At 28.4% G+C, this 27,717-nt stretch overlaps 2 protein-coding genes across 7 annotated transcripts in view; both read right to left on the reverse strand.

Annotated features, from left to right (window-relative positions):
* LOC111686105 (ecdysone receptor) overlaps positions 1-22,102 on the reverse strand; it is a gene marked incomplete in the record, with an annotated part of 57,734 nt that extends 35,632 nt beyond the window's left edge. The window contains 2 exon segments of the mRNA XM_046953633.1: positions 3,649-4,549; positions 20,960-22,102. Coding sequence (XP_046809589.1) covers positions 3,649-4,450 — 802 coding nt within the window.
* Positions 1-27,717, reverse strand: part of LOC111677271 (homeobox protein 5-like) — a 162,808-nt gene that overhangs the window by 78,992 nt on the left and 56,099 nt on the right. The window contains exon 4 of one of the 6 annotated variants that reach the window (XM_046953639.1): positions 24,153-24,478. The exons of the other annotated variants lie outside the window; for them this stretch is intronic. Coding sequence (XP_046809595.1) covers positions 24,432-24,478 — 47 coding nt within the window. The 3' untranslated portion in view covers positions 24,153-24,431. Of the gene's footprint in view, positions 1-24,152; positions 24,479-27,717 lie in introns of those variants that run through there. 6 annotated transcript variants of the gene reach the window in all.

Genomic DNA, 27,717 nt, shown 5'->3' on the forward strand with positions numbered 1-27,717 from the left:
GACTAGACTATAGACTAGACTATAGACTAGACTATAGACTAGACTATAGACTAGACTATAGACTAGACTATAGACTAGACTATAGACTAGACTATCGACTAAACTATAAACTGGACTATCGACTAAACTATGGACTAGACTATAGGCTAGACTATAGACTAGACTATAGACTGGACTATAGACTAGACTATAGACTAGACTATAGACCAGACTATAGACTAGACTATAGACTAAACTATAGACTAGACTATAAACTAAACTATAGACTATAGACTAGACTATAGACTAGACTATAGACTAGACTATAGACAATATTAAAGACTAGACTTGACTATACTATAGACGAAACTATAAAATAGACTAGAATCGAGTCAAGTCTATAGTCTATAATCTAACCTTTAGTCTAGTCTATAGTGGACTAGATTATAATCTATGCTCTAGACTATAGACTAGACTAGACTATAGACTAGACTATAGACTAGACTACAGACTATACTATAGACTAGACTAAAGACTTGACTATACTATAGACTAAACTATAAAATAGACTAGAATCGAGTCTAGTCTATACTGTAATCTAACCTTTAGTCTAGTCTATAGTAGACTAGATTATAATCTATGCTTTGATATTTTATGTTGACACTGATTTCATACTTTAGCTGCTCTGTTCTTTTTTTTTTTTTTTTGTCAAGAATAAATTGCAAACAACACAAACAATCGAAATAAATAATGAACGAACCCGAACTAAACCAACCAACCAATAACATGTGCATGAGAGTGCAATGACTACTAAAAAAAAAACAGTAAAAAAAATATTCTAAAAAACAACAACAAAAACATATTAAATTTTTGCTGTTTATTTAAAATAAAAAATACAAATTAAATAAAATTAAATGAAAACAAACTAGTAAAATGGAGGTAATAGTTCGTCCACCCCATTTATAATTTTGCAGTTTTTGTTTTGTTTAAACAAAAATATTTAAATATAATAGGAAAATTAAAGATTTTTTTTAAAAAATATTTTAAAGGATTTTTTTTAATAAAATAAATTTTTTTTAAAGATGTTTTTTGGTTAAAATTTTAAGTTGGAAATGAAATTTGACATTTCAAATGTCTGTCGATAGTTCTCTATTAAAGGTTGTTTTAGTTGTTGTTTTATTAATATTGTAATTTTTATAATTTTTTTATATTTTTAAGTGTGCGTGCTACCATTTATAACAAAAAAAATCTATATAAAATTACCCAAGTGCGAAAAATGTCCTTCATGTAAAGTAAATATGCAAAGACAGCAAAAACAACAACAACAACAAAATACATTCGTGTTATTTATAAACGAATCAAACACATGATGACTTTGACCGCTTGTTCGTTTTAAACACACAATGTTTGTTTTTCAACGACTAAACTTCGTAACTACAACAATATTATTGTTGTTGGCATTTCATTACATTTTACAGCAAACTAACGAAGGAACACGAATGAAAAAAAAAGCAAGAGAATCCAACAAGAAATAAACATAACAAACAGTTTATTGATGCATGCATGCGGACAGGCATGCATTTCTATATATGTACTGTTTTTCACATTCTCTTCTAAAACTTACTCTCTTCACAAAAGTCACAAGTCTAATTGAGAGTCAAAAAAAAATCTCTCGTATTTTTAACGTATTTAGGTTACGAGTGTAATATTTGACCTAACGTAAGTGCATCATTGTCACGGAGGACAAGGTAAGTTATGTATGATGCACTTGGTTTTTTTTGTTGTTTTGTTTTCAATATTTTTTTTCTTAATTTTAAATTTTAAGAAAAATTCAATAAAATTTAACAAAATTATTAAAAATTCTTGTTTTATTAAAAAATTATTTTTGTATTAAAAAATTCTTATACAAATATTTAATAAAAATTTTGTTTTTATTAAACATTTTTCTATATATTTTCTGTTGACCCTGTCCTAAATTTCCTTGATCTAGTTTATTTGTGTATACTGCACTATGTTTTTTTTTCAATTATTATTTAAAAACTAGGTAAAGTACAATATGTCAGTTGGTCAAGGACTCAATATCAAGGTTGGCTACTAAGTAAATATCACAATATATGTACATATAGTCAATATTGAACAATTTTCCCAATATTTTCAAGGCGATTTAATATGTCATAAATGTAAAATACAAAAAAACTGCATACACCTTTTAATTTACTATAGTCTTTATTTAAATGAAGAACTGAACTAGAATAGTTGTAGAACTGAACTAGAACTGGACTGGAACAGAGCTAGATCTGAACTGGAGCTAAACTAGAACTGAACTAGAACTGAACTAGAACTCAACTAGAACTGAACTAGAACTGAACTAGAACTGAACTAGAACTGAACTAGAACTGAACTAGAACTGAACTAGAACTGAACTAGAACTGAACTAGAACTGAACTAGAACTGAACTAGAACTGAACTAGAACTGAACTAGAACTGAACTAGAACTCAACTAGAACTGAACTAGAACTGAACTAGAACTGAACTGGAACTGAACTAGAACTGAACTAAAACTGAATTAGAACTATACTGGAACTGAACTAGAACTGAATTAAAACTGAACTAGAACTGAACTAGAACTGAACTAGAACGGAACTAGAACTGAACTAGAACTGAACTAAAACTGAACTAGAACTAAACTAGAACTGAACTAGAACTGAACTAGAACTGACCTAGAACTGATCTAGAACTGAACTAGAACTGAACTAGAACTGAACTGAACTAGAACTGAACTAGAACTAAACTAGATAAACTAGAACTGAACTACAACTGAATTAGAACTGAACTAGAACTGAACTAGAACTGAACTAGAACTGAACTAGAACTGAACTAGAACTGAACTAGAACTGAACTAGAACTGAACTAGAACTGAACTAGAACTGAACTAGAACTGAACTAGAACTGAACTAGAACTGAACTAGAACTGAACTAGAACTGATCTAGAACTGAACTAGAACTGAACTAGAACTGAACTAGAACTGAACTAGAACTGAACTAGAACATAACTAGAATAGAACAGAACTAGAACAGAACTACAGCAGAACTAGAACAGAGCTAGAACTGAACTAGAACTGAACTAGAACTGAACTAGAACTGAACTAGATCTGAACTAGAACTGAACTAGAACTGAACTAGAACTGAACTAGAACTGAACTAGAACTGAACTAGAACTGAACTAGAACTGAACTAGAACTAAACTAGAACTGAACTAGAATTGAATTAGAACTGAACTAGAACTGAACTAGAACTGGACTAGAACTGAACTAGAACTGAACTAGAACTGAACTAGAACTGAACTAGAACTGAACTAGAACTGAACTAAAACTGAACTAGAACTGAACTAGAACTGAACTAGAACTGAACTAGAACTGAACTAGAACTGAACTAGAACTGAACTAGAACTGAACTTGAACTGAACTAGAACTGAACTAGAACTGAACTAGAACTGAACTAGAACTGAACTAGAACGAAACCAGAACTGATCCAGAACTAAACTAGAACTTATCTTGAACAGATTTAAACTATAGTGACCTAGCTGATCAACAATAGGTTAAATTCAAAGAAAGTCCTTTAATTTCCTTATAACTAACAACTATTTCACAATTCTTCTCTTTAACTCACCTGATGATATGGAATTAGCTGATTCAGATCTGGGTGTATGATGCATCATACTACTGTTATTCATATGATGATGGTGATGATGATTTAATCCATTACTGATGATACTGTGAATGCCAATATTGGCATGAATAACTTGGCCATTTTGTGAGGCCTGTAACGAGTTTAACTGTTGGGCATTGCTAACGATATTGGGACCATTAATATTGACCGATAAGCCACCACCACCACCGCCGCCAATACCCATGTGGCCATTTGTGTGGTGGGAACTGCTATTACTGTGATTACTGTTGCTATTATGGTGTAAATGATTGTGGCTGTGATTGTGATTATTCACTTGACTGCCACCACCACCACCACCCAGACCATTGAGTGAAGTCATACCGGGTACACCAACACCACCACCACCTCCACCTCCTCCAACACTGTTATTTGTGTTAACCGATAAATTTGTATTCATGGAATTACCATTTTGATAATTTTGATTTTGATTATTCAGGGAGGCATTATTGGAATTGGGTAAAGCTGACAGAGGTATAATGGTTGTTTGGGCCGGCAATGATGAGGTGCAGCCCTGCAGCGAAGTTATAACACTATGCTGATGACTGTTATTATATGAAGCTGAATCGTTACACAGCCACATTTCCTGATCGCCATATACGGGTGAATCCAACGAGGAAGGTGACATATTTATATCCGATGACAAGACCAGACCATTTGAGGAGGAGGTAACTTCTGAGGAGGATTCTTCTAACATTTTTAAAGCGGCAAAACCGCCATTATTAGACCAACGTCGTTTCATCATTTGGAAACAGATTTTGAAAAGAAATTTTTTCTTTTATACTTTTTTTTGATCTTGAAAAGTATAAAAGCGTTTTATGTGTGGGGATGTACAAATAAAGTGCTAAAGGGAAATTGAGGATTTTTAGTTAATTATTTTTGGAAGATTTTTTTTGACATAATTTTAAGGCCACAATATTTACTGGTTTTTTGCGTTTTGATTTAAAGTTGTTTTAAGAACTTTTGTTAACAAAAATTCCATTTAATTGGTTTTTTGTATTTTTGTGTTGAAAAATGAAGAGTTTCATAATGATGATTAAGCAAAGTTTTTTTATTATTATTATTTTCTGTTCATTTTCGTATAAATAAAAGTTTTTTTTTTAACAATAAGAATCTATATAAGTTTAAACCGGTCTTAAAAACAAAACAGGTTAATGTTTAATTTGGTATCACTAAAAAAATATGTATAAAAACAGTCAAGACACAAAAAACAAAAACAACAACAAAATTATATGAAAATAAAAAAAACAATTTATTCAAAGCGTGATTTCTGAGACTCAAATTCTTTGTGCGCGACTTTAAACTGAAATACTAAAATAACAAAAAAACACACACTTATGAAAACAACCTCTAAAAAAAGCGCTTAACAAGCCAAGTTAACAGACACTCAGGTTGATAGAAGAACTTGGTAAAGCAGAAGAAAAAGAAGGAGAGAAAAAAAACCCAGTCAAAAGTTAATTATTTTTCAAAAGCAGACAAAAACGAATTGGTTTTTTACTCTACAAATGTATGTGTTTCACTTTTAAACATGTTTTAGAATGTGTTTCTGTGTAAAATTATTCAAAATAGTTTAATTTTTTAGATTTTATCTTAATTTTGCAAAAAAAAAAATAGCAAAAAATATTACTAAATTGCCTTGTTTTAGTTAAAACTTGGCATCACTGTTTTGCACACAGAGTTGCATTTAAGCTAAAAATGTAAACAAAGCAAAAGAAGGAAAGATATCATAAAACTTTCTTTACAAAGTGTTTTTTTCGCACTCTATATGCTTGACTTTGCCTTAGTGTAGCTCACCTTGTACAGCAGCCATGCTACTGAAAGTTATATTTTCTGAAAGCTTAAGTCCTCCTCTATAACTTCATCAATATAAATTTTAACATTGGAACTATAGCTAAGAAAATATACAAACATTTGTAAATTTAAATTTAATTAAAAAACCAGGTTTCTGATACTAGAGGTGGTTCACTTTAAAAGACTATAACTCTCTTTGTATACCAACTAGTGTGTTCAAAGTTAAGTTTTCAGAAAGCTTAAATCCTGCTCTAAGATTTATACCTACATTAATGTAAATAGAGAAAGCGAGGAGAGAGACAATAAAACTTTCTTGACAAAGTTTTTTTTACACTCTAAGTACTTGACTTTGCCTTACAGTGGCTTACCTTGTACACCAGCAATTTAAATGAAACTTATATTTTCTGAAAGCTTAAGTCCTTCTTTATGATTTGCAATAATATTGTTCGGCAATTGGTGCAATACTTTAGGAAATATTCGTATGTTTATAAAAGTTTTAAAATAGATTTTTTAAATTTGAGTTTTTGACACTCTATAGAATACCCTGTATTATGTACAGGGTGAAACAAAGTTATATTTTCTGAAAGCTAAAGAACTTCTGATATGATATCCACCAACATGGAACGGCAATCGGTCCAATATTTTAGAAAATATATATACATTTATAAAAGTTATGATATAAGTTTCTGTTTTTGAGTTGCTCATGTTTGACACCCTATAGAAAACCCTGTATTTGCAAAGAGTGAAACAATGTTATATTTTCTGAAAGCTTAAGTCCTTCTTTATGATACCCACCAATATGGACCGGCATTAGGCGTAATATTTTGAAAAATTTTCTTACATTTATAAAAGTTCTGAAATAGATTTTTATATTTGAGTTACTTATGTTTGACACTCTATAAAACACCCTGTATTTCGACAGGGTGAAACAAAACTATATTTTCTGTAAGCTTAAGACCTCGTCTATAATTTCCATCTACATTGTCTGGCAATCGGTACAATATTTTAAAAAATTTCCTTACATTTATAAAAGTTATAAAATAGGTTTTTAAATTTGAGTTGCTCATGTTTGACACTTAATAGAACAGTATGTTCTATTACAGGGTGCAACAAAATTATATTTTATGAAAGCTAAAGACCTTTTCTATTAAATCCACCAACATGGGCCGGTAATCGGTTTAATATTTTAAAAAATCTATAATATTTTTAAAAGTTATAAAAAAAGTTTTAATGTTTGAAATGCTTACGTTTGACAGCCTGTAGCTTAAGCTGTATTGCAACAGGGTGACTGCAACATATATATTCTAAAATCTAAAGACCTTCTCTACTATATCCACCAACATGGCCCGGCATTAGGTCCAATATTTTAAAAAATCTATAACATTTTAAAAAGTTATAAAAGAAGTGTTTATGTTTGAAGTGTTTATGTTTGACAGCCTGTAGCTTAGGCTGTACTACAACAGATTCACTCAAATATATATTTTCTGAAAGCTTAAGTCCTCCTCTTTGCAATCACTCTAATAGTTTAGCTATATTTCCATGATTACTGTAAAGAAACCTATTCAAAGTTTTAAAATACCTGTATAGAGCGAATACACACTGAGAGAAAATTTCTTAAAAATCTCTCAATTAAAAATGAATAATATAATTATTATTAACAGGAAATTGTCTAGTTTAACAAATTCTAAGTGTAAATCGTAAAAAGACGCATAATTTCACACAATAATTAAAGAAAAATATAGAAAAAAAAACGAAAGACAGACAGACAGTTTAGTTTGTCAGTTGAAAGCAAAAGGGCGGAAGAAGAGATTGATGGAATGAATAAAAAATAACAACAACAACAATGACAATAATATTAGAAAGACATACATATGTACATATAGAACATAAATACAACACTGTTTTTAATAATAATAATAATGGCTTCAACAAAAGAAGAACAAGAATAAGAAACTGAAAATAAAACAACAAAATTATGAATAACACAACATACTATTACACACATACATACATACAACAATGTAGTATTTATTAAGTACATTGCTCATACTCATACGTAAATTATATGACAATTCCTCTATGATGGTCATTAACGACGACAGACAGACAGACATCACGTTATTATAATTAACTCTACACAACGTTAAAACGACAGGCGACAAAGAAAAACAAAATAATTTTTACTCAACCAACCAAAAAAAAAAAAAAATTTAGAAAAATTAAAAAAAAAATAATTTTACTACTTGTTCATAATATTATGAAAAAAAAACACCTCTTGAATACATATGATTATGTTATTTAGAATGAAAATTACAAAAACAAAATTCTAAAATAAAATACAATATGTTCTTTTTTCCCCCGACAACTACTCTCAAACAAGTTTTTCAGGCGGCAAATCACGTCACGTCAGGTTGCGTTCTACTCTTTAACATTAACAGCAGCAGCAGCAAAAAAAAAAACACAATTTTTTTTCGTAGACTTGTTTAGTCAAAAAGAAAATAACAACAAAAACAACATTATTAACCAATAATAACAATAATAAAGGCTATAATTGTATGAAAAAAAAAACAGTCAAGTAAGCAACAACAACAAATTAAGCTAAAAACAACTTTAGAATACTAAAGTACAGTGGTTAAGACAACCTGTAAAATATAGCAGAGATTGAAAGTCTATATATACGAAAAATCTTAACGAAGATTCCAAGCTTTCAGATAATTGCAATTTAAACCCTTTTAGACCTCATACAGCATGAGCTACAGAGTATCAAACATGTTTTAATCAAAAATATTTTAGCAAATTTTAGAATTTTTCAATTTTACAAGTAAATAGGAAGATCTTATAAAAATTTAGGACAATTAAGAAGTAAAGTACATAGAATCATAGAGGAGGATCGAAGCTTTCAAAAAATGTAAGTTTGTAACATTTTGTTGCAATAGCCGCTGTCATATAGGCTTTCAAACAACAGCACTTTAAGAAAAAATAACAATTTTTCAGCTTTTACAACATTTTACAAATTTGTAACGATTTTCCAAACAATTAGGCCAAAGACTTAAACACTGTAAATGAAAATCATAGAGAAGGACCTAAGCTTTCTGAAAAGTTAAAATATAAACAACTAGCTGCCATACCAGCTGTCATACAGGCTTTCAAACATCGGCACTTTGAGAATTAAAACTTACAACTTTTTAGCTTTTAAAATATTTTAAAAATGTTAAACAATTTTTTCAAAAAATAATCCAATTAGAAAATATATTAATGAAAATCATAAAAGAGGACCTAAGCTTTTCGAAAACTGAAGTTGTAAACTTTTAGTTGTAATACAAGCTGTTATGCAGGGCATCAAACATCAGTACTTAGAGAAAAAATCAAAATTGTTAAGCGTTTTTTTACAAATTTCTATTGATTTTCTAAGTTATGGGTCCAACTGGAAATAATGTAACCGAAAAATATAGAGGAGGACATAAGCTTTTTAAAAACTTAAGTTTCAACCACCCAGTTGCAATATCCATTGACATACAGGCTTTCAAACATGACCACCTTTAGAAAAAATCAAAATTGTTCAGTGTTTTTATACTTTTACAAATTTCAATAGATTTTCTAAGCTATGAGTCCAACTGGAAAATAATGTAAATCAAAATCATAGAGGAGGACCTAAGCTTTCAGAAAAGCTAAATTATAGACATCTAGCTGCTATACAAACTTACATATGACCTTTCAAACATGTCCGCCTTGAGAAAAAACTGAACATTTTTTAGGTTTTTGAAAATTTTACAAATTTCAAAAGATTATTAAAATTTTTAGTCCAAATCGTAAAAAATGTAAAACAAAAGCATAGACGAAGACCTAAGCTATCTGAAAAGTTATGTTATAAACATCTAACTGCCATACAAGTTGTCATACGGGCTTTCAAACGTAACCTCCTTGAGAAAAACTTAAGAATATTCAATTTTTAAAAAGTTTTAAGATATTCCATCGATTTTTCTAATTATAAGTCCAACTAGAAAATAATATGAATGAAAATCATAGAGAAGGACCTAAGCTTTCGGAAAAGTTTAATTATAAACCTCTAGCTGTCATACAAGCTGTCATGCGGGCTTTCAAACATGACCATCTTGAGAAAAAGTCTAAAAAATTTTCATTTTTTTTAAATTTAAAAAATTTCAATAGATTTTCAAAACTGTAAGTGCAAATCGATAATAATGTAAACCTAAATCGTAAAGGAAGACCTAAGCTTTCAAAAAAGTTAAGTTTGAAATCCCTAGTTAGATTCTAACTGGATCTATAGACTGTCAAACATGGTCACCTCGAGAATAAAGTAAAAAAATGGTGTAAAAATATGATAAATGTTAAAAGCTATTAATGTGATTGCAAAAATCATAAACTGAGGAATTAAGCTTTCAGTAAATGTTGAGCTTTAAAGCTTTTAGCTTTACAACAAATTTAACTTTAAGCTGTCAAACATAAGTAACTCTTTAAAGAAAAAAAGCCTTTTTTATAACCTCTACAAATGTGAATAAATCTTTTAAAACATAAGTTTAAGAGCAAAATGATATTCAAAGAAGTTATAGCAAAGGATTTAAGCTTTCAAATAATATAACTTTTATGCAAATAGCTGGAACACAGCTGAAGTTATAGCCCATCAAACTTGGACTACCTTGGAAAAGAATAATAAAACATTTTATTTAAATTCGTTTTCGAATTGTAAAGAGAATTTCGAAAGTCGAATTCAAAACAATGTAAATCAGAATCACAGAGGAGAACCCAAGCTTTCAGAAACCTTAAGTTGCAAAACTCTACATTAAATGTAGTAGAAGCTATAGGTTATCAAACATGAACACCTTGTTTAAATTTATGAAAAAATATAGATTTGTTTTAATTGTTTTATTATAATTACTTTATTGTAATTCTAGTTCCACTGTAGCTTGTTTTAACTAAATTTTTTTTATATTTATTTGCATGTGTTCATTTGTTGTATACAAAGTTGTTAAATTAATTTAACATTTTTTTTTTGAAAAAAAAGTTAAATATATGTAATAAAAACATGTTAAAGCCAGTTTTAAAACAAAATCTTTTTTTAAGTAGTTGAACTTAAGAGTGCAAAAGTGTTGAGAGTTTAAATTCCATTTTTCTTTTTGGTTGAAACAACAAAAAATATCAATCATAACATTTTAATTGTAACTTTAACGAGAGTATAAAATACAAGTTCCAGATATAAACAAAGGGAGGGCACAAAAGTCAAACTTTTCAAATGTAAACTATAAGTCCGTTTTAAAAACAATGTTGGTAAAAATTATAGAAAAGGACATAAGCTTTCAGAAAAGCTAAGTTGTAAATACCTAATTGGTGTAGAGACAGAGCTTTAGGCTATTAAACCTTACCTCCTGGTTAACATTTGAGTGAATATTTTACTTTAATTTGATTTCAAAAATTGTAATAGAGTTTCTAAACTATAAGTCCCATTAAAATACAATGTATATAAGAAACACAAAGGAGGACCTAATCTTTCAGAAAAATTAAGTTACAAAACTCTACAAAGACTGTGGGTTAAGCTACAGGTTATCAAATATGACCACCTCGTTTTAATTTAAAGAAAAATATAGATTTTTATAATTTTACAAATCTGTAGAGATTTTCTAAAAAAAATTATCTGAATAAAAGATAATAAGCATGAAAATCATAGAGCAGGACTTAAGCTTTCAGAAAAGTTAAGTTGCAAACATCTGCATGACATGCAGGCTGCTCTATAGGCTATCAAACATGACGAGAATGGTAAAAAGTAAAAAAAGTGTAGTTGATTTCAGTTTCATAAAGCTGAACATATCTTCTAAACTGTTAGTCCTATTAAAAAGCTTTTTATGTAATAACATTAGAAAAGGACCTAAACTTTCAGAAAATAAAAGTTTCAAACTTATACATGTAGTATTAGCTAAGCTACAGGCTATCAAACATGAGCATTTCATTAAAGGTTAAAAAAATTTTTATAAATTTTTTAATTTCACAAATCTAAAGAGATTTTCTGAACAATTTATCTGAATAAAAGATAATGTATATGAAAATCATAGAGCAGGACATAAGCTTTAAGAAAAGTTATGTTGAAAACCTCTGCATGACATACAGTCTGCTCCATAGGCTATCAAACATGACCACCTTGGTAAAATTTAAAAAAAAAATGTAGATAATTTCAATTTTAAAAATCTAAACAGATTTTCAAAACCATTAGTTTTTTCTTAAAGCTTTCTATATAATAAACTTAGAGAAGGACCTAAGCTTTCAGAAAATATAAGTTTTAATGTTTATACATGTAATATAAGCTAAGTTGTAGGCTATCAAACATGCCCATATCGTTTTAATTTAAAGAATAATATAGATTTTTATAATTTTACAAATCTGTAGAGATTTTCTAAAAAAATTATCTGAATAAAAGATAATGTATATGAAAATCATAGAGCAGGACTTAAGCTTTCAGAAAAGTTACGTTGCAAATGTCTGCATGACATGCATGCTGCTCTATAGGCTGTCAAACATGACCATCTTGCTGAAATGTAAAAGAAAATTGTAATTGATTTTAATTTCATAAATATGAACAGATTTTCTAAACCATTAGTTTTATTAAAAAGCTTTCTATGAAACAAACTTAGAGAAGGACCTAAACTTTCAATATATATAAGTTTTAATGTTTATATATGTAATATAAGCTAAGTTGCAGGCTATCAAACATGCCCATGTCGTTTTAATTTAAAGAAAAATATAGATTTTTATAATTTTACAAATCTGAAATGATTTTCTAAACTATTTATCTGAATAAAAGATAAAGTATATGAAAATCATAAAGCAGGACTTAAGCTTTCAGAAAAGTTACGTTGCAAATGTCTGCATGACATGCATGCTGCTCTATAGGCTGTCAAACATGACCATCTTGCTGAAATGTAAAAGAAAATTGTAATTGATTTTAATTTCATAAATATGAACAGATTTTCTAAACCATTACTTTTATTAAAAAGCTTTCTATGTAATAAACTTAGAGGAGAACCTAAGCTTTCAGAATATATAAGTTTTAATGTTTATATATGTAATATAAGCTAAGTTGAAGGCTATCAAACCTGACCATGTCGTTTTAATTTAAAGAAAAATATAGATTTTTATAATTTTACAAATCTGAAGAGATTTTCTAAACTATTTATCTGAATAAAAGATAATGTATATGAAAATCATAGAGCAGGAGTTAAGCTTTTAGAAAAGTTAAGTTACAAACAGCTGCATGACATACAGGCTGCTCTATAGGCTATCAAACATGACCATCTTGCTAAAATGCAAAAGAAAATTGTAATTGATTTTAATTTCATAAATCTGCACATACTTTCTAAACCATTAGTTTTATTAAAAAGCTTTCTATGTAATAAACTTAGAGGAGAACCTAAGCTTTCATAATATATAAGTATTAATGTTTATATATATAATATAAGCTAAGTTGTAGGCTATCAAACATGAGCATTTCGAAAAAAAATGGAAACATTTTTATGATTTTTTTAATTTGACAAATCTTAAGAGATTTTCTGAAAGAAAAGTCTGAATTTAAGATGAAATCTAGATGAATATCATAGAGCAGGATTTAAGCTTTCAGAAAAGTTAAGTTCTAAATCTTTATATGGTATAACGGCAAAGTTAAAGGCTATCAAACATGACTGCATATTCATTTATTTTTTTAATTTTCCTTTAAATTAGAGAGGATTTTGTTGTTGTTTTAAGTTTTTAAAAAAATTAAAGAAATTTTTAAAATAAATTCTATAAATTTACAAAGAAATTTAAGACAGTGATTTATAAAATGGGCGAAAAAAACAGCAAAAAATGGCGTAGTCTTGGTTTATATATGGATTTGTTGGTGGGTTTGTAATGCATATGAGAGAAAGAGAGTATATATGTATACAAGTGTGTGTGAGTATGTATGCATAAAAATCAAATAAAAATACAATAAAAAAAACACAGCAATACAGTTGAATGACATTATTTTTTGTGTTTTCTTTATAATTTTTATTTTATTTTGACATAACCAACAACAATAACAAAACAAACGTCATTTGCATTGAAACAAATTTTTTTAATTATTTTTTTTTTCATATTTGTTGTTGTATTAATAAGAATTTAATGAGCTACACACACAAATTTTGTTTTAAACATTTCGGGTACTTTTCCTTCGTAATTGTCTCACCCCACCCCCCCTCCTTGTTTATAGCTTTCTTTGTCCTCAAACCTTATCTATAACACTGACCGACCTTGATTGTTAATTAAAATAACAAAAAAAAATGCACAATTTTTTTTTTTGACAATTTATCTGTAAAAACCAAAAGTAATTTCAAAAAAACAATACGCAATTAATTTCATTACAAAAACAAATAACAACATTTTGCAATCTTCTTGGTGAAACATTAAAGTGACGCATTTTGATTGTGTTAAATGTTAAGTGCAATAAAAAAATTTTAAGAATTTGTTGTTGTTGTTGTTGTTTTTTTTGGTTTGATGACAAATCGCATTATTAAAAAGCAAAACTACCTGAGCGCATAAAATCCAAAGAAAACAACAACAATAACAACAACTACAAATCTAAAGTTGGGGTCATTGTCACCTGAAGTTGAGTTTTGGCGTTTATGTTTATTAACACAAAACCAAAAAAAAAAACAAAATCATGGTATTTGATTTAAATTTGGCATTCAAAATACTAGATTAAATGCTAAAATGTTGTATTAAGGGTTAACCGGTTTATACATTGAACACTTTTTTTAGGTTAACATAAATTAACTAACTTCTACTATAAACAAACTAAAGAAAAGTTTATATAACGAGTAAACGTTAACATTTTTTCTTAAAAAAAACTTAACAGATTTCAATAAAATAATTATTTAAACAAGAAACTTAAATTTAACGATTATTCGAGTAATTGTTAAATTTTGAACAAGTAATCGATTGATTTTTTGTAAAAAAAAAAACTTATAAAAATGTTCTGAATCATATTTTTTAACAAATTCTTTTAAAATCTAACATTTTTCTCTCGAAATCTTAAAGTGGTTACTCGGTTACTTATTCCGATTATTCGAGTAATCGTTAAATTTTGAACAAGTAATCGATTGATTTTTTGTAAAAAAAACTTATAAAATGTTTTAAATTCAATTTTTTAACAAATTCTTATAAAATTTAACATTTTTCTCCCGAAATCTTAAAGTGGTTACTCGGTTACTTAAGTAACCAAGAAAAATTTGTAACCGTTAAATTTTTTCCTAAAAATTTAAAAGATTTCAATAAATTTTAAATAAATTTTAATTTAAACTAATTTTTCAAACAAGAAACTTAAATTTTACGATTATTCGAGTAATCATTAAATTTTGAACAAGTAATCGATTGATTTTTTGTAAAAAAACTTAAAAAAATGTTTTAAATTCTGTTTTATTAACAAAATTCTTACGAAATTTAACGTTTTTCTTCAGAAATCTTAAAGTGGTTAATCGGTTACTTAAGTACCCGTTTAATTTTTAACAAGTAACCGTTAATTTTTTTATCAGAAAAATAATAGAAATCTTTTAAATGTTCTCATTATAACAAATTTTGAAAAACATTAATTCTTCTTTTCTAAAAATTTAAAGTGGCTACTCGGTTACTCATGAATATTTGAAGAAAAAATTTCACTAATTTTAGTTTTTTCCACATAATTATCCATTTAAAGTTATTAAAATGCAAATTTCTTTCATTTTACTCTTAAAAACTAAATGGTTACTTAAGTAACCGTTTAATTTTTAGCAAGTAACCGTTAATTTTTTTATCAGAAAACAAATAGAAATATTTTTAATTATCTTTTTTAAACAATTCTCAATAAAATTAACTACATTTCCAAAATTTTAAAGTGGTTACTCGGTTACTTATCAATATATTAAAAAAAATCCTACTAATTTCAATTTATTCCACATAATTATCCTTTTAAAGCAATTGAAATGCACATTTCCTTTAGTTTACCTTCAAAAACCAAATGGTTACTTAAATATTTTTAAAGTGGTTACTCGGTTACTCATTAATGTTTAACGAATAATTTGACTAAATACATTTTTTCCAAAAGTTAATCCATTGAAAGTAATTAAACCTCATATATTCTTCATGTTACGGCAAAAACCAAAATGGTTACTTAAGTAACCGTTAAATTTTTAACAAGTAACCGTTAATTTTTTTACTGAAAAACGTATAAAAATGTTGTAATTTTTCTTTTTATAACAAATCCTTATAAAAATAACCACTTTTCTTAAGAAATCTTCAAGTGGTTACTTGGTTACTCGGTTACTCAGTAATATTTTCAAAAAAAAAAATATGATTTATTTAAATTTTTTTAAATTTAAATCCATTGAATGTATTAAAACTCAGATTTTCTTTTATTTTCCAAAAAAAAAAAAACTTAACGGTTACTTAAGTAACCGTTAAATTTTTTGCAAGTAACCGCTGATTTTTTTGTACAAAACTCATAAAAATGTTCAATTACCTTGATCTATAAAAAATATATAAAAAATTTACTATTTTTCCAACAAATTGTAAAGTGGTTACCCGATTACTCAATGTTATCAAAGTAATATTTATAAAATTTTTGTAGAAAAGTTAATGAAACAAATTCCTCTTTTTATATTTTATTTAAAATTTTGTTAACTTTTATTTTTTTATTTATGAACCGGTTACTTAAGTAACCATTTAGAATTTTCACGATTTCTTGAATTTTTTAGCTTTTTTCATACTTCTAAGAGTTTTTCCAATAAAGTTTAAGAATTTTAGATGAAATAAGGAACGGTTTAAGTGTTTTAGGACAAAACAAGAACCGGTTACTTAAGTAACCATTTTAAATTTTTTTACGATTTCTTTAATTTTTTAGCTTTTTTCATACTTCTAAGAGTTTTTCCAATACAGTTAAGAAATTTTAAAAGAATTAGGGAACGGTTTAAGTGTTTTAGGACAAAATATGAACCGGTTACTTAAATAACCTTTTTAAATTTTTCACGATTTCTTGAATTTTTTAACTTTTTCATACTTCTAAGAGTTTTTTCACTATATTTAAAGAATTTTAGATAAAATAAGGAACGGTTTAAGTGTTTTAGGACAAAACAAGAACCGGTTACTTAAGTAACCATATAAAATTTTTCACAATTTCTTTAGCATTTTTTCATACTATTGAAATTGTTAAGTAACCATTAGTTTTGGTATTTAATTTAGATGCTTTATGATAAAAACAAACCTACCGATTACTTAAGTAACCATTTGGTTTTAAAGAGAAAATTGTTATTGTTTTTAAAGAACTTTAATTAACACTTTCAGTTGATCACACTGAAAACGAATACTTTTGATTTTAATGCCTTAAACTGCATTCCTTAAAGGTTGCCAATGCCATTTGCTCTGGCATGGGTGTGTTATTCCGTGAAAGGAAAAAGATTTGTGACCAGTTTAAAGGAAACATCATCATTAAGTACACCATATGAAAAACATGACTAATATAAGTTTAAAATGTGTTTTGTTTTTACAACGCAGTCATATAAGGATGTCATTTAATAGTCATTAAATGATAAGAAAATTTCGGACAGACATAATGTGGCTGGTAAACAACCGAAAGGTGTGACGCCCTGAATCTTTAAAAATTTAACAAGATTTATTTGTTTTTTTACAAATTGTTATTTATATTTAATATAAATATCCGCTAAAGGAAAAAAATGCCAGTGAGTAATTTAGAGAATGTGAAAAAAAAACAAAATCTTGTCTAAAGTTGCCATATCATTGGCTTTAAAGACCAAAACATCTGGCTGCTCTATTACCATAACTTTCTTTATTAAGATTAATGTTGTTTCTTCATTGGAAAACAAATTTTTCTAAAAGAAAAAAACAATTTAAACGCCATTTTAAGCATTATATATATGCAATCAAAACCTTATGCCCCGATAATCTCTATGCTCTACATGTCTCTTTATTTGTCATTATTTTATTGACAATTAAAGTGATTTTAAATATAAAAAAGTTTGAGAGTTAATTTACAAGTGATTCACGAGCAAATTGTTGATAAAAAAAATCTTGATTATAAAATGGAGATTAAAAAGCAATTAACAGTTACAAAGTTAAAAACTAAAACCGTTAACGCAATTAAAACTTCAAAAGAAAAAGTTCAAAGCTATAGATCGCCGGTACTACAGTCTTTTTAAAAGTCAAGTCTGGCCAAAAGGTTTGTATGTAGCCAAATATTGAGTCTGGACTAATGCCTGACTTTCAACACTACCAACAATCCGTATTATAGACTTGCCTATTGCTGGGACTGTAGACTTGCCTACTGTCAGTATTGTAGTCAGAACTATATACTTCCCTATAGTCTGGATTATAGTCTTTTCTATTGCATGATCTATAGTTTTGTTAATAGTCTGGACTTATAGTCTTCTCTATAATCTGGACAAAAGAGTCTTGTCTATAGGCTGCACTAAAATAGTTAATAGATCACGAAGTAAGCTTTCTGAAAATATAGCTTTCAACTTGCAGTTCGCATAAAGACGAAGCTTTTAGAGCTTTCAACTACAGTAGTTCAAAAACTCGAGAAAAATTAAAAGGTTTTAGTACAGTGATCTGATTTGCTAAACTATTCATCTAATTTGAAAACAATGTACGAAGAAGTTATCAGCCAGGGTCTAAGCTTTTAGAAAATCTAAAGTTAAGCTTGCTAGTAAGAAAACCAACAAAGCTCTAGCGGTTTAAAGTAGAGTATTTTGAAAAGAAAATACATTTTAGTAATTAATAAGATAATCAGATTTCTTTACTTTTGGTCTGATCTGATTCTCTAAACTATACGTCTGATTAGAAAATAATGTACCAAGATGTTATGGGCCAGGGTCTAAGCTTTTAGAAAATCTAAACTTCAGCTTGCTAATAACAATAACAGCAAAGCTTTAGCTGTTTAAAGTAGAGTATTCTGAAAAAAGAGAATAAATGTTAGTAGTTTATGCTCTAAACTATTTATCAGATTAGAAAACAATATACGAAGAAGTCATGGAACAGGGTCTAAGCTTTTAGAAAATCTTAACTTTAGCCTGCTAGTAAGTATACCTACAAAGCTTTTGCTATTTAAAGTAGAGTATTTTGAAAAAAATCTAAGACTTAATAAGATGATCAGATTTCCTCACTTTTAATCTCATCTGATTTTCTAAACAATTCATCTGATTAGAAAATAATGTACGAAGATGTTATGGGCCAGGGTCTCAGCTTTAAGAAAATCTAAACTTTAGCTTGCTAATAACAATAGCAACAAAGCTATAGCGGTTTAAAGTAGAATATTCTGAAAAAAAAAACGAGAATAAAATTAAGGTCTTAAGGTGATGATCAAATTTCCTTACTTTTCCATCGAATAAAAAAAAGCAAAAGTGTAGAAGTCATGAATAAGGTTATAAGCTTTTGAAAAATTCAACTAAGCTTTTAGAAAATCCAGCTTTAAAGTTGCTAATTTGGGTTTTGAGTTAGAGTACCTCGACTATGAAAAGGTATCTCTAAAGCTGTAAGAAATCTATTTCGAATGAAAAAAACTATATATGAAGGTCCTAAGCTTTTTGTAAAACTAGCTTTTTAGTTGCTAGTTAGCTTAGCGCTAGAGCTTTGAGGTTTTAAAGTAGTCTACCATAAATCAGATGAAAATTAATTAGGTTTTAGCACGACGATAAGATCTTCTTAGACATACGTCAAATGAAAAAACAGTCTATGAAGAAGTTATGCTCCAGTACCTAAGCCTTTAGAAAATCTAGCATTTAAGATGCTAGTTAGTATACCGCGAGAGCTTTAGGGTTTCGAATAAGATTACCACGAGAAAGACAAACGTTTCAGTAAACCGATAAGATCTTTTTTAGATATAAGTCGAATGAAAAAACTATGTATGAAGTAAATATGGAGCAGGTCCTAAGCTTTTTGGAAAACTATTACATTGCTAGTTAGCATAGCATTGGAGCTTTTAAAGTTTAAAAGTGGAAAACCTCTTAAAAAAGGATATATCTCTAAACTTTTACTACAGCGACAAGATCTCCTTATATATACGTTATATTGAAAAACTATGTATGAAGAAGTTATGGACTAGGACCTAAGCATTTAGAAAATCAAACTTTTAACTTGCTAATTTAAATAACGTTAAAGCTTTCAAAGTTGGAAAGCAGAAAACCCTAAAAAAGTTTTAGTACAGCCATAAGATCTGGTTATATATAAGTCGTATAGAAAATCTATTTTAAAAAAAGTTATGGGCCAGGACCTAAGCTTTTAGAAAATCAAGCTTTTAACTTGGTAATTTGAATAGCCTTGAAGCTCTTAGAGTTTAAAAGTAGAAGCCCCTTTAAAAAGGCAATGTTTCTCTAAAGTTTTAGTATAGCGAGAAGAACTCCTTATATATAAGTTGTATTGCAAAACTATATATGAAGAAGTTATGGACCAGGATCTAAACTTTTAGAAAGTCAAACTTTTATCTTGCTAGTTACCATAACATAGGAGCTTTCAAAGTTTAAAAGTAGAAAACCCTTAAAATCTTTAAAGTTTTAGTATAACGACAAGATCTCCTTACATTTACGTTGTATTGAAAAACTATGTACGAAGATGTTATGGACCAAGAGCTAAGCTTTTAGAAAATCAAACTTTTAACTTGCTAATTCGAATAGCGTTAAAGCTTTTAAAGTTTAAAAGCAGAAAACCTTTAAAAAGGTGATATATCTTTTAAGTTTAAGTATAGCGACAAGATCTCCTTATATATAGGCCTTATTGAAAAATTATGTATGAAGAAGTTATGGACCAGGATCCAAGCTTTTAGAAAATCAAACTTTTAACTTGCTTATTCGAATAGCGTTAAAGCTTTTAAAGTTTAAAAGCAGAAAACCTTTAAAAATGGGATGTATCTGTGTAAGAAGAAGTTATGGATCAGGATCTAGGCTTTTTGAAAGTCAAACTAATTTGAATAGCATTAAAGCTTTCAAAGTTTAAAAGTAGGAACCCCTTTAAAAAGTGGATGTATCTCTAAAACTTTAGTGTAGCGTCAAGATCTCCTTATATATAAGTCGTATTGCAAAACTATATATAAAGAAGTTATGGACCAGGAGCTAAACTTTAAGAAAATCAAACTTTTAACTTGCTAACTCTAATAGCTTAGGAGTTTTAGAGTTTTAAACTAAGGCATGTTGTGGATTTTAGTATGTTAAAAAAATCCAGATATTGTGATATAAAATTTGTATTACAATGTTGCCAGATTGTTTGTACATTAGAAATTTTTGATTGTTTAGCTTGTTTAGCTAATTTTTGAAGAACTTTTAAAATGTTCATGCAATTTGTTAGTGATTTTTGAAGAGTTTGTTGATATTTATGATATTTTTTGAAAAATGTTTAAAAAATATCATGTTTTTTTAATTGTGGCCTTAAAATTTGTGTTTTTTGTAAATTTATAAATATTCACCTTTTTTGGGGGGGCGAATTTTTGTTTCAGGAGTTAGAAATTAACCAAAAAAACGTTTTTTTTTATTAATTTCTTTTAAGAAGTTGTTTTTATATAATAATCCATTTGACAGGTAGTTTTTTGAAGTAGTTAGAACAGGGTTTGTTGTTGTTGTTGGTAAAATAATCCAATTTGTTTGTTTTTTTGTTGTTGTATATTTGTATCACAATTTGTTAAGCAGGTCAACCGTTTACAGCAAAAAATTATAAAATAATTTTAATAAAAACAGCAACAAGTTAAAGATTTCAAAATAAAAAAAGGATTTTTTGCTTTTTTTCAATTTAAGCTTTTAATTCAGGAGATTTTTTGCACTTTTTTTCAAATTTCAACAGATTTTTGTTTTAGGTCTGTGTTTATTTTTGTTGTTGTTTTTTATATGCCAGCAGACGCATAAATTTACAAAAAAAAACCCAGACTAACAATGATTCCTTAAGGATTTGTTTTTGTAGTTTAATACTTTATTAGTTAGATACACACACACGTACACATAAACACAGGCACATTTGTTGTTGTTTTCATTTCTTATAGATAATAATGATGTTAAACTAAACGTCATTTATGTTGGAGAAGAAACAACAAGAAAAACCGAAAAGAAAAATAACAACAATTTGAAAATCTGTAAACAAAGACCCGAAGTTGTCTGAAATTTTCAGACTTCTTTGAAAACACGCACGTATTTATGTTCTTCTTCTTCTTTTTCCACTGCTTTTCACTGTTTTGTTTACACACTAACACACACGCACTTTAAACGAAGAAAATACACGAAAAAGAACATGTTGTTTTTTTTTTCTTTCTTTTGGAAATTGTCTGCACGAAGTTGTTAAACGAAGTTATTATTCCGATTGTTATGGTTGTAGTTGGTGTTGTTGTTGTTATTTAGAAAAAGGATGTGGGTATGTAATAGACATGTTGTTGTTGTTGCAGTTGTTTTTGTTCTAAATGTTGTAAAGTGCGGCAGCGGCGTAGCTGTTTGCTGCGTTTTTTTTCTCAAATAGAAACGTTTTTCACTATTTTCTTAAAAATTTTGAGAATTTTTTTAAAAATTGTTTAAATTTTTTTAAAAATTTTCGAAAATTTCGAAATTTTTAAAATTCGAAATTTTTTCTTTAAAAACCCCAAACTTTTTATAACTTTTGTTAGATATTTGAATTTTATTTAATAAACTTTAGTTTTCTTTAGTTTTAACAAAAATATTTTTTTTTTTTTAAATTTTTTACAAAAAAATTTTTATTTTAAAATTTGTTATTTTATTTATTTAACTTTTTTGTTGTAATAATTTTTTTTTCCATTTAACATCTTTATAATAATTAAAACAGCACGTTTTTGTTATTTTTGTGAATATTTTTTTTTACATTAAAAACCTTTTTTTCAAAAATTAAATATTCTCAACACGTTCTTTTTTTTAAAAACATTTTTTTATTTAAATTTTAAAAATTTGCTTTCTTTTCTTAAAAAAAAAAACCAATAAAAACAAAATTTGAAATAAATTTTGCAATGAAGCGTTTGTTATTAGATTTATTTTTTAATTTTAACAAATATTTTTTATATGTGTATATTTTGTTTCTTCTCACTACGCTCCGTCCGTCAATTTATGTTTTCTTTATTTTATTATTTCATTTTACTTAATTTATATGCGTTTTGTGTGTTTTTGTTTTTTTTATAAACGTTTCACGTAAAGAAAGAAAGAAAATACTCCGCTAACGACGATGTCCAAACAAATACTAAATCAATGATTTGTCAGTCATTGCCAGAGTCGTGAACTCAGTTTTTTTCTTTTTGTTTGTATTTCTACAATATTTTTTAATTCATTTGTATGTAGTATATAGCAACAACACAACTACAATAACACCAAGAAACAGAGAGAGAAAAAAAAACACTAAACGAAAATCCATAACAAAACACACAGATACTCTGAGCAAACACAATAGCAAAAACAACTTCATTCATGCACTCACTTATGCACACACACAAGCACACACCTCAACGAAGAGCGTGAGCAAGGCATTAAAAGAGCTCTTAAGTAAGAGTAAAAGTATTCAATGAACACAGTTAAGTCAAGAAAAATAGCACATAAGTTTATTACTACTTTAGTTCTAGATCAATTCTATTCTAGTTCATTTCTAGTTATGTTTTAGTTCAGTTCTAGTTTAGTACTAGTTTAGTTCTAGTTTAGTTCTAGTTCATTTAGAGTTCAGCACTACTTCAGTTCTAGTTCAGTTCCAGTTCTGGTTCTTGTTCAGTTCAAGTTCAGTTCTAGTTCTAGCTTAGTTGTAGTTCAGTCCTAGTTCAGTTCTAGTTCAGTTCTAGTTCAGTTCTAGTTCAGTTCTAGTTCAGTTCTAGTTCAGTTCTAGTTCAGTTCTAGTTCAGTTCTAGTTCAGTTCTAGTTCAGTTCTAGTTCAGTTCTAGTTCAGTTCTAGTTCAGTTCTAGTTCAGTTCTAGTTAAGTTCTAGTTCAGTTCTAGTTCAGTTCTAGTTCAGCTCTAGTTCAGTTCTAGTTCAGTTCTAGTACACTTCTAGTACAGTGCTACTTCAGTTCTAATTCAGTTCTAATTTAGTTCTAGTTCAGTTCAAGTTCAGTGCTAGTTCAGTTCTAGTTCAGTACTAGTTTAGTACTACTTCTGTTCTAGTTCAGCTCTAGTTCAGTTTAAGTTCTGTTCTAGTTCAGTTTTAGTTCTGTTCACTTCTAGTTCAGATCTAGTTCAGTTCCAGTTCTGTTCTAGTTCTGTTCTAGTTCTGTTCTAGTTCTGTTCTAGTTCTGTTCTAGTTCTGTTCTAGTTCTGTTCTAGTTCTGTTCTAGTTCTGTTCTAGTTCTGTTCTAGTTCTGTTCTAGTTCTGTTCTAGTTCTGTTCTAGTTCTGTTCTAGTTCTGTTCTAGTTCTGTTCTAGTTCTGTTCTAGTTCTGTTCTAGTTCTGTTCTAGTTCTGTTCTAGTTCTGTTCTAGTTCTAGTTCTGTTCTAGTTCTGTTCTAGTTCTGTTTTAGTTCTGTTCTAGTTCTTTTCTAGTTCTGTTCTAGTTCTGTTCTGTTCTAGTTCTTTCCTAGTTCTGTTCTAGTTCTATTCTAGTTCTGTTCTAGTTCTCTTCTAGCTCTGTTCTAGTTCAGTTCCAGTTTTATTCTAGTTCTGTATTTGTTCTATGGTAGTTCTGTTCTATTTCTGTTTTTACTCGAGGTCTGTTCTAGTTAAGTTTTTATTCAAACTATAAAACACAATATGGATTAAAAACTATAATAAACTGACTACCTATAATTCCATCAATAACCGAAGTTATAGCCCAATCCATACATTTCACTTTATACAGTTAAACAATTTCGTTCGATTTATTAGGAAATTGCGGAAAAATGGGTTATGCAAATTGATGTAAGAAAATCCCCAAAATACACTTAAATGGGAGATGACCGCTTAATGTAATATAGATAAATTTCTAATTAATAATTTTCTAACTTACTCTTGAATATATATTTCTAATGTTTACTCCAAACGTACCTAAAATGAAAAGAAGAAAACACATTGTAATTAATGTTTATAAATTCTAGTAAATATTTTATAAATTAAAAATAAATTTTTACATTTTTTATTATTTTATGAAATATTTTTAAACTAATTGTGCTCATATTTTCCACCACCCTGTAGTGCTGAAAGAAAATTTTAATTTTAAAAGTACTCTTCATATTAAAAACTTTTTCATAAAAAAGAGACTTACTATATCATCATACAAAATCACACTCTGACTCTCTATTTTTAGCATGACTAACCCACATACACTGAAACCTGCATACATTAAAAGTACACGACAATAAAATACTAAAAAAAAAACCGACAAAAATTTATAAAGAAAATAAAAAAGAAGAATTTAAACAGCAGCAAAAACAACAAGTATAATAAAATAAACATGTTTAACACAGTTGCCACACTCGAGGACTAACATACATACATATCATTTAAACATTTTTCAGAAATTCTCTAGTCAAAATTGTGGTCTATAGTCTAGTCTAAAGTCTAGTCTATAGTATAGTCGATAGTCTTGTCTATAGTATAGTCCATATTCTTCTCTATAGTCTAGGCTATATGTCTAGGCTATAGTCTAGTCTATTGTCTAGTCTATTGTCTAGTCTAAAGTCTAGTCTACAGTCTAGTTTATAGGCCAGTCCACAGTCTCGTCTATAGTCTAGTCTATAGTTTAGTCTATAGTCTAGTCTATAGTCCAGTCTATAGTCTAGTCTATAGTCTAGTATATAGTCTAGTCTATATTCTAGTCTATAGTCTAGTCTATAGTCTAGTCTATAGTCTAGTCTATAGTCTAGTCTATAGTCTAGTCTATAGTCTAGTCTATAGTCTAGTCTATAGTCTAGTCTATAGTCTAGTCTATAGTCTAGTCTAGTCTAGTCTATAGTCTAGTCTATAGTCTAGTCTATAGTCTAGTCTATAGTCTAGTCTATAGTCTAGTCTATAGTCTAGTCTATAGTCTAGTCTATAGTCTAGTCTATAGTCTAGTCTATAGTCTAGTCTAGTCTAGTCTATAGTCTAGTCTATAGTCTAGTCTATAGTCTAGTCTATAGTCTAGTCTATAGTCTAGTCTATAGTCTAGTCTATAGTCTAGTCTATAGTATAGTCTATAGTCTAGTCTATAGTCTAGTCTATAGTCTAGTCTATAGTCTAGTCTATAGTCTAGTCTATAGTCTAGTCTATAGTCTAGTCTATAGTCTAGTCTATAGTCTAGTCTATAGTCTAGTCTATAGTCTAGTATATAGTCTAGTCTAATCTATAGTCTAGCCTAATCTATAGTCTAGTCTATAGTCTAGTCTATAGTCTAGTCTATAGTCTAGTCTATAGTCTAGTCTATAGTCTAGTCTATAGTCTAGTCTATAGTCTAGTCTATAGTCTAGTCTATAGTCTAGTCTATAGTCTAGTCTATAGTCTAGTCTATAGTCTAGTCTATAGTCTAGTCTATAGTCTAGTCTATAGTCTAGTCTATAGTCTAGTCTATAGTCTAGTCTATAGTCTAGTCTATAGTCTAGTCTATAGTCTAGTCTATAGTCTAGTCTATAGTCTAGTCTATAGTCTAGTCTATAGTCTAGTCTATAGTCTAGTCTATAGTCTAGTCTATAGTCTAGTCTATAGTCTAGTCTATAGTCTAGTCTATAGTCTAGTCTATAGTCTAGTCTATAGTCTAGTCTATAGTCTAGTCTATAGTCTAGTCTATAGTCTAGTCTATAGTCTAGTCTATAGTCTAGTCTATAGTCTAGTCTATAGTCTAGTCTATAGTCTAGTCTATAGTCTAGTCTATAGTCTAGTCTATAGTCTAGTCTATAGTCTAGTCTATAGTCTAGTCTATAGTCTAGTCTATAGTCTAGTCTATAGTCTAGTCTATAGTCTGGTCTATAGGCTACTCTATAGTCTATTCTATAGTCTAGTCTATAGACTAGTCTAGTCGATAGTCCAGTCTATAGTCTAGTCTATTGTGCAGTCTGTAGTCTATTCTATGGTGTAGTTTATAGTATGGTCTAGTTTAAAGTCTAGTCTATAGTATATTCTGCAGTCTATCTATAGTATAGTCTAGTTAATAGTCTAGTCTTTAGTATAGTTTATAGTCAAGTCTATAGTCTAGACTATAGTTTAGTCAATAGTCTAGTCTATAGTCTTGTCTGTGGTCTAGTCTATAGTCTAGTCTACAGTCTAGTCTATAGTCTAGTCTAAAGTCTAGTCTTTAGTCTAGTCTATAGTCTAGTAGTCTAGTCTATAGTATAGTCTATAGTCTAGTCTATAGTCTTGTGTATAGTCTAGTCTATAGTCCAGTCTATAGTCTAGTCTAAAGTCTAGTCTATGGTGCAGTTTATAGTGTAGTCTGTAGTCTAGTCTTTAGTCTAGTGTATAGTATGGTCTAGTTTAAAGTCTAGTCTATAGTCTAGTCTGCAGTCTACCTATAGTATAGTTAATAGTCTAGTCTGTAGTCTAGTCTTTTGTATAGTTTATAGTCAAGTCTATAGTCTTGACTATAGTTTAGTCAATAGTCTAGTCTATAGTCTAGTCTATAGTCTAATCTATAGTCTAGTGTATAGTCTAGTCTATAGTCTAGTCTATAGTCTAGTCTATTGTCTAGTCTATAGTCTAGTGTATAGTCTACTCTATAGTCTAGTCTATAGTCTAGTCTATAGTCTAGTCTATAATCTGGTCTATAGTCTAGTCTATAGTTTAGTCTATAGTCTAGTCTGTAGTGTGTCTTTACTTTGGTCTATAGTCGAGTCAATAGTATAGTCTAGTCTGTGGTCTAGTCTATAGTCTAGTATTAGTAGTATAGTTTAAAGTAAAATCTATAATCTCGTCTTGTCTGTAGTCAGACAATAGTCTAGCGTATATTTAAATCTATAGTCCAAAATTGTAAAAAAATACTTAAAATAGTTCTCGTTTAAAACAATCAAATCTGGCAACTCTAATATAAAATTTTGCCGGTGAGAGAATGTTAAAAAACATGACATTGTCATTGAGTTAATTTATTTTTCATTTCTTAATTGCATATGTGTGTGTGTAATTTTATATCTAACAGATACAGAAAAAATTTGATATTTTTTTACATTAAAGAGTAAAACACTCTTTTTTTCTCTCTCTTATGATAAAAATTGCCGTGTGTTGTTTTTTTGAAACTTTGCTTTTGTAATGAATGAAAAATACCGATGCAGTTTTTATTCGGAATTATAATTTTCATCTTTAGCTTTTTGTTGTTATTG

The sequence above is a fragment of the Lucilia cuprina genome, chromosome 6, assembly GCF_022045245.1.
Source record: "Lucilia cuprina isolate Lc7/37 chromosome 6, ASM2204524v1, whole genome shotgun sequence".
Taxonomy (NCBI): domain Eukaryota; kingdom Metazoa; phylum Arthropoda; class Insecta; order Diptera; family Calliphoridae; genus Lucilia; species Lucilia cuprina.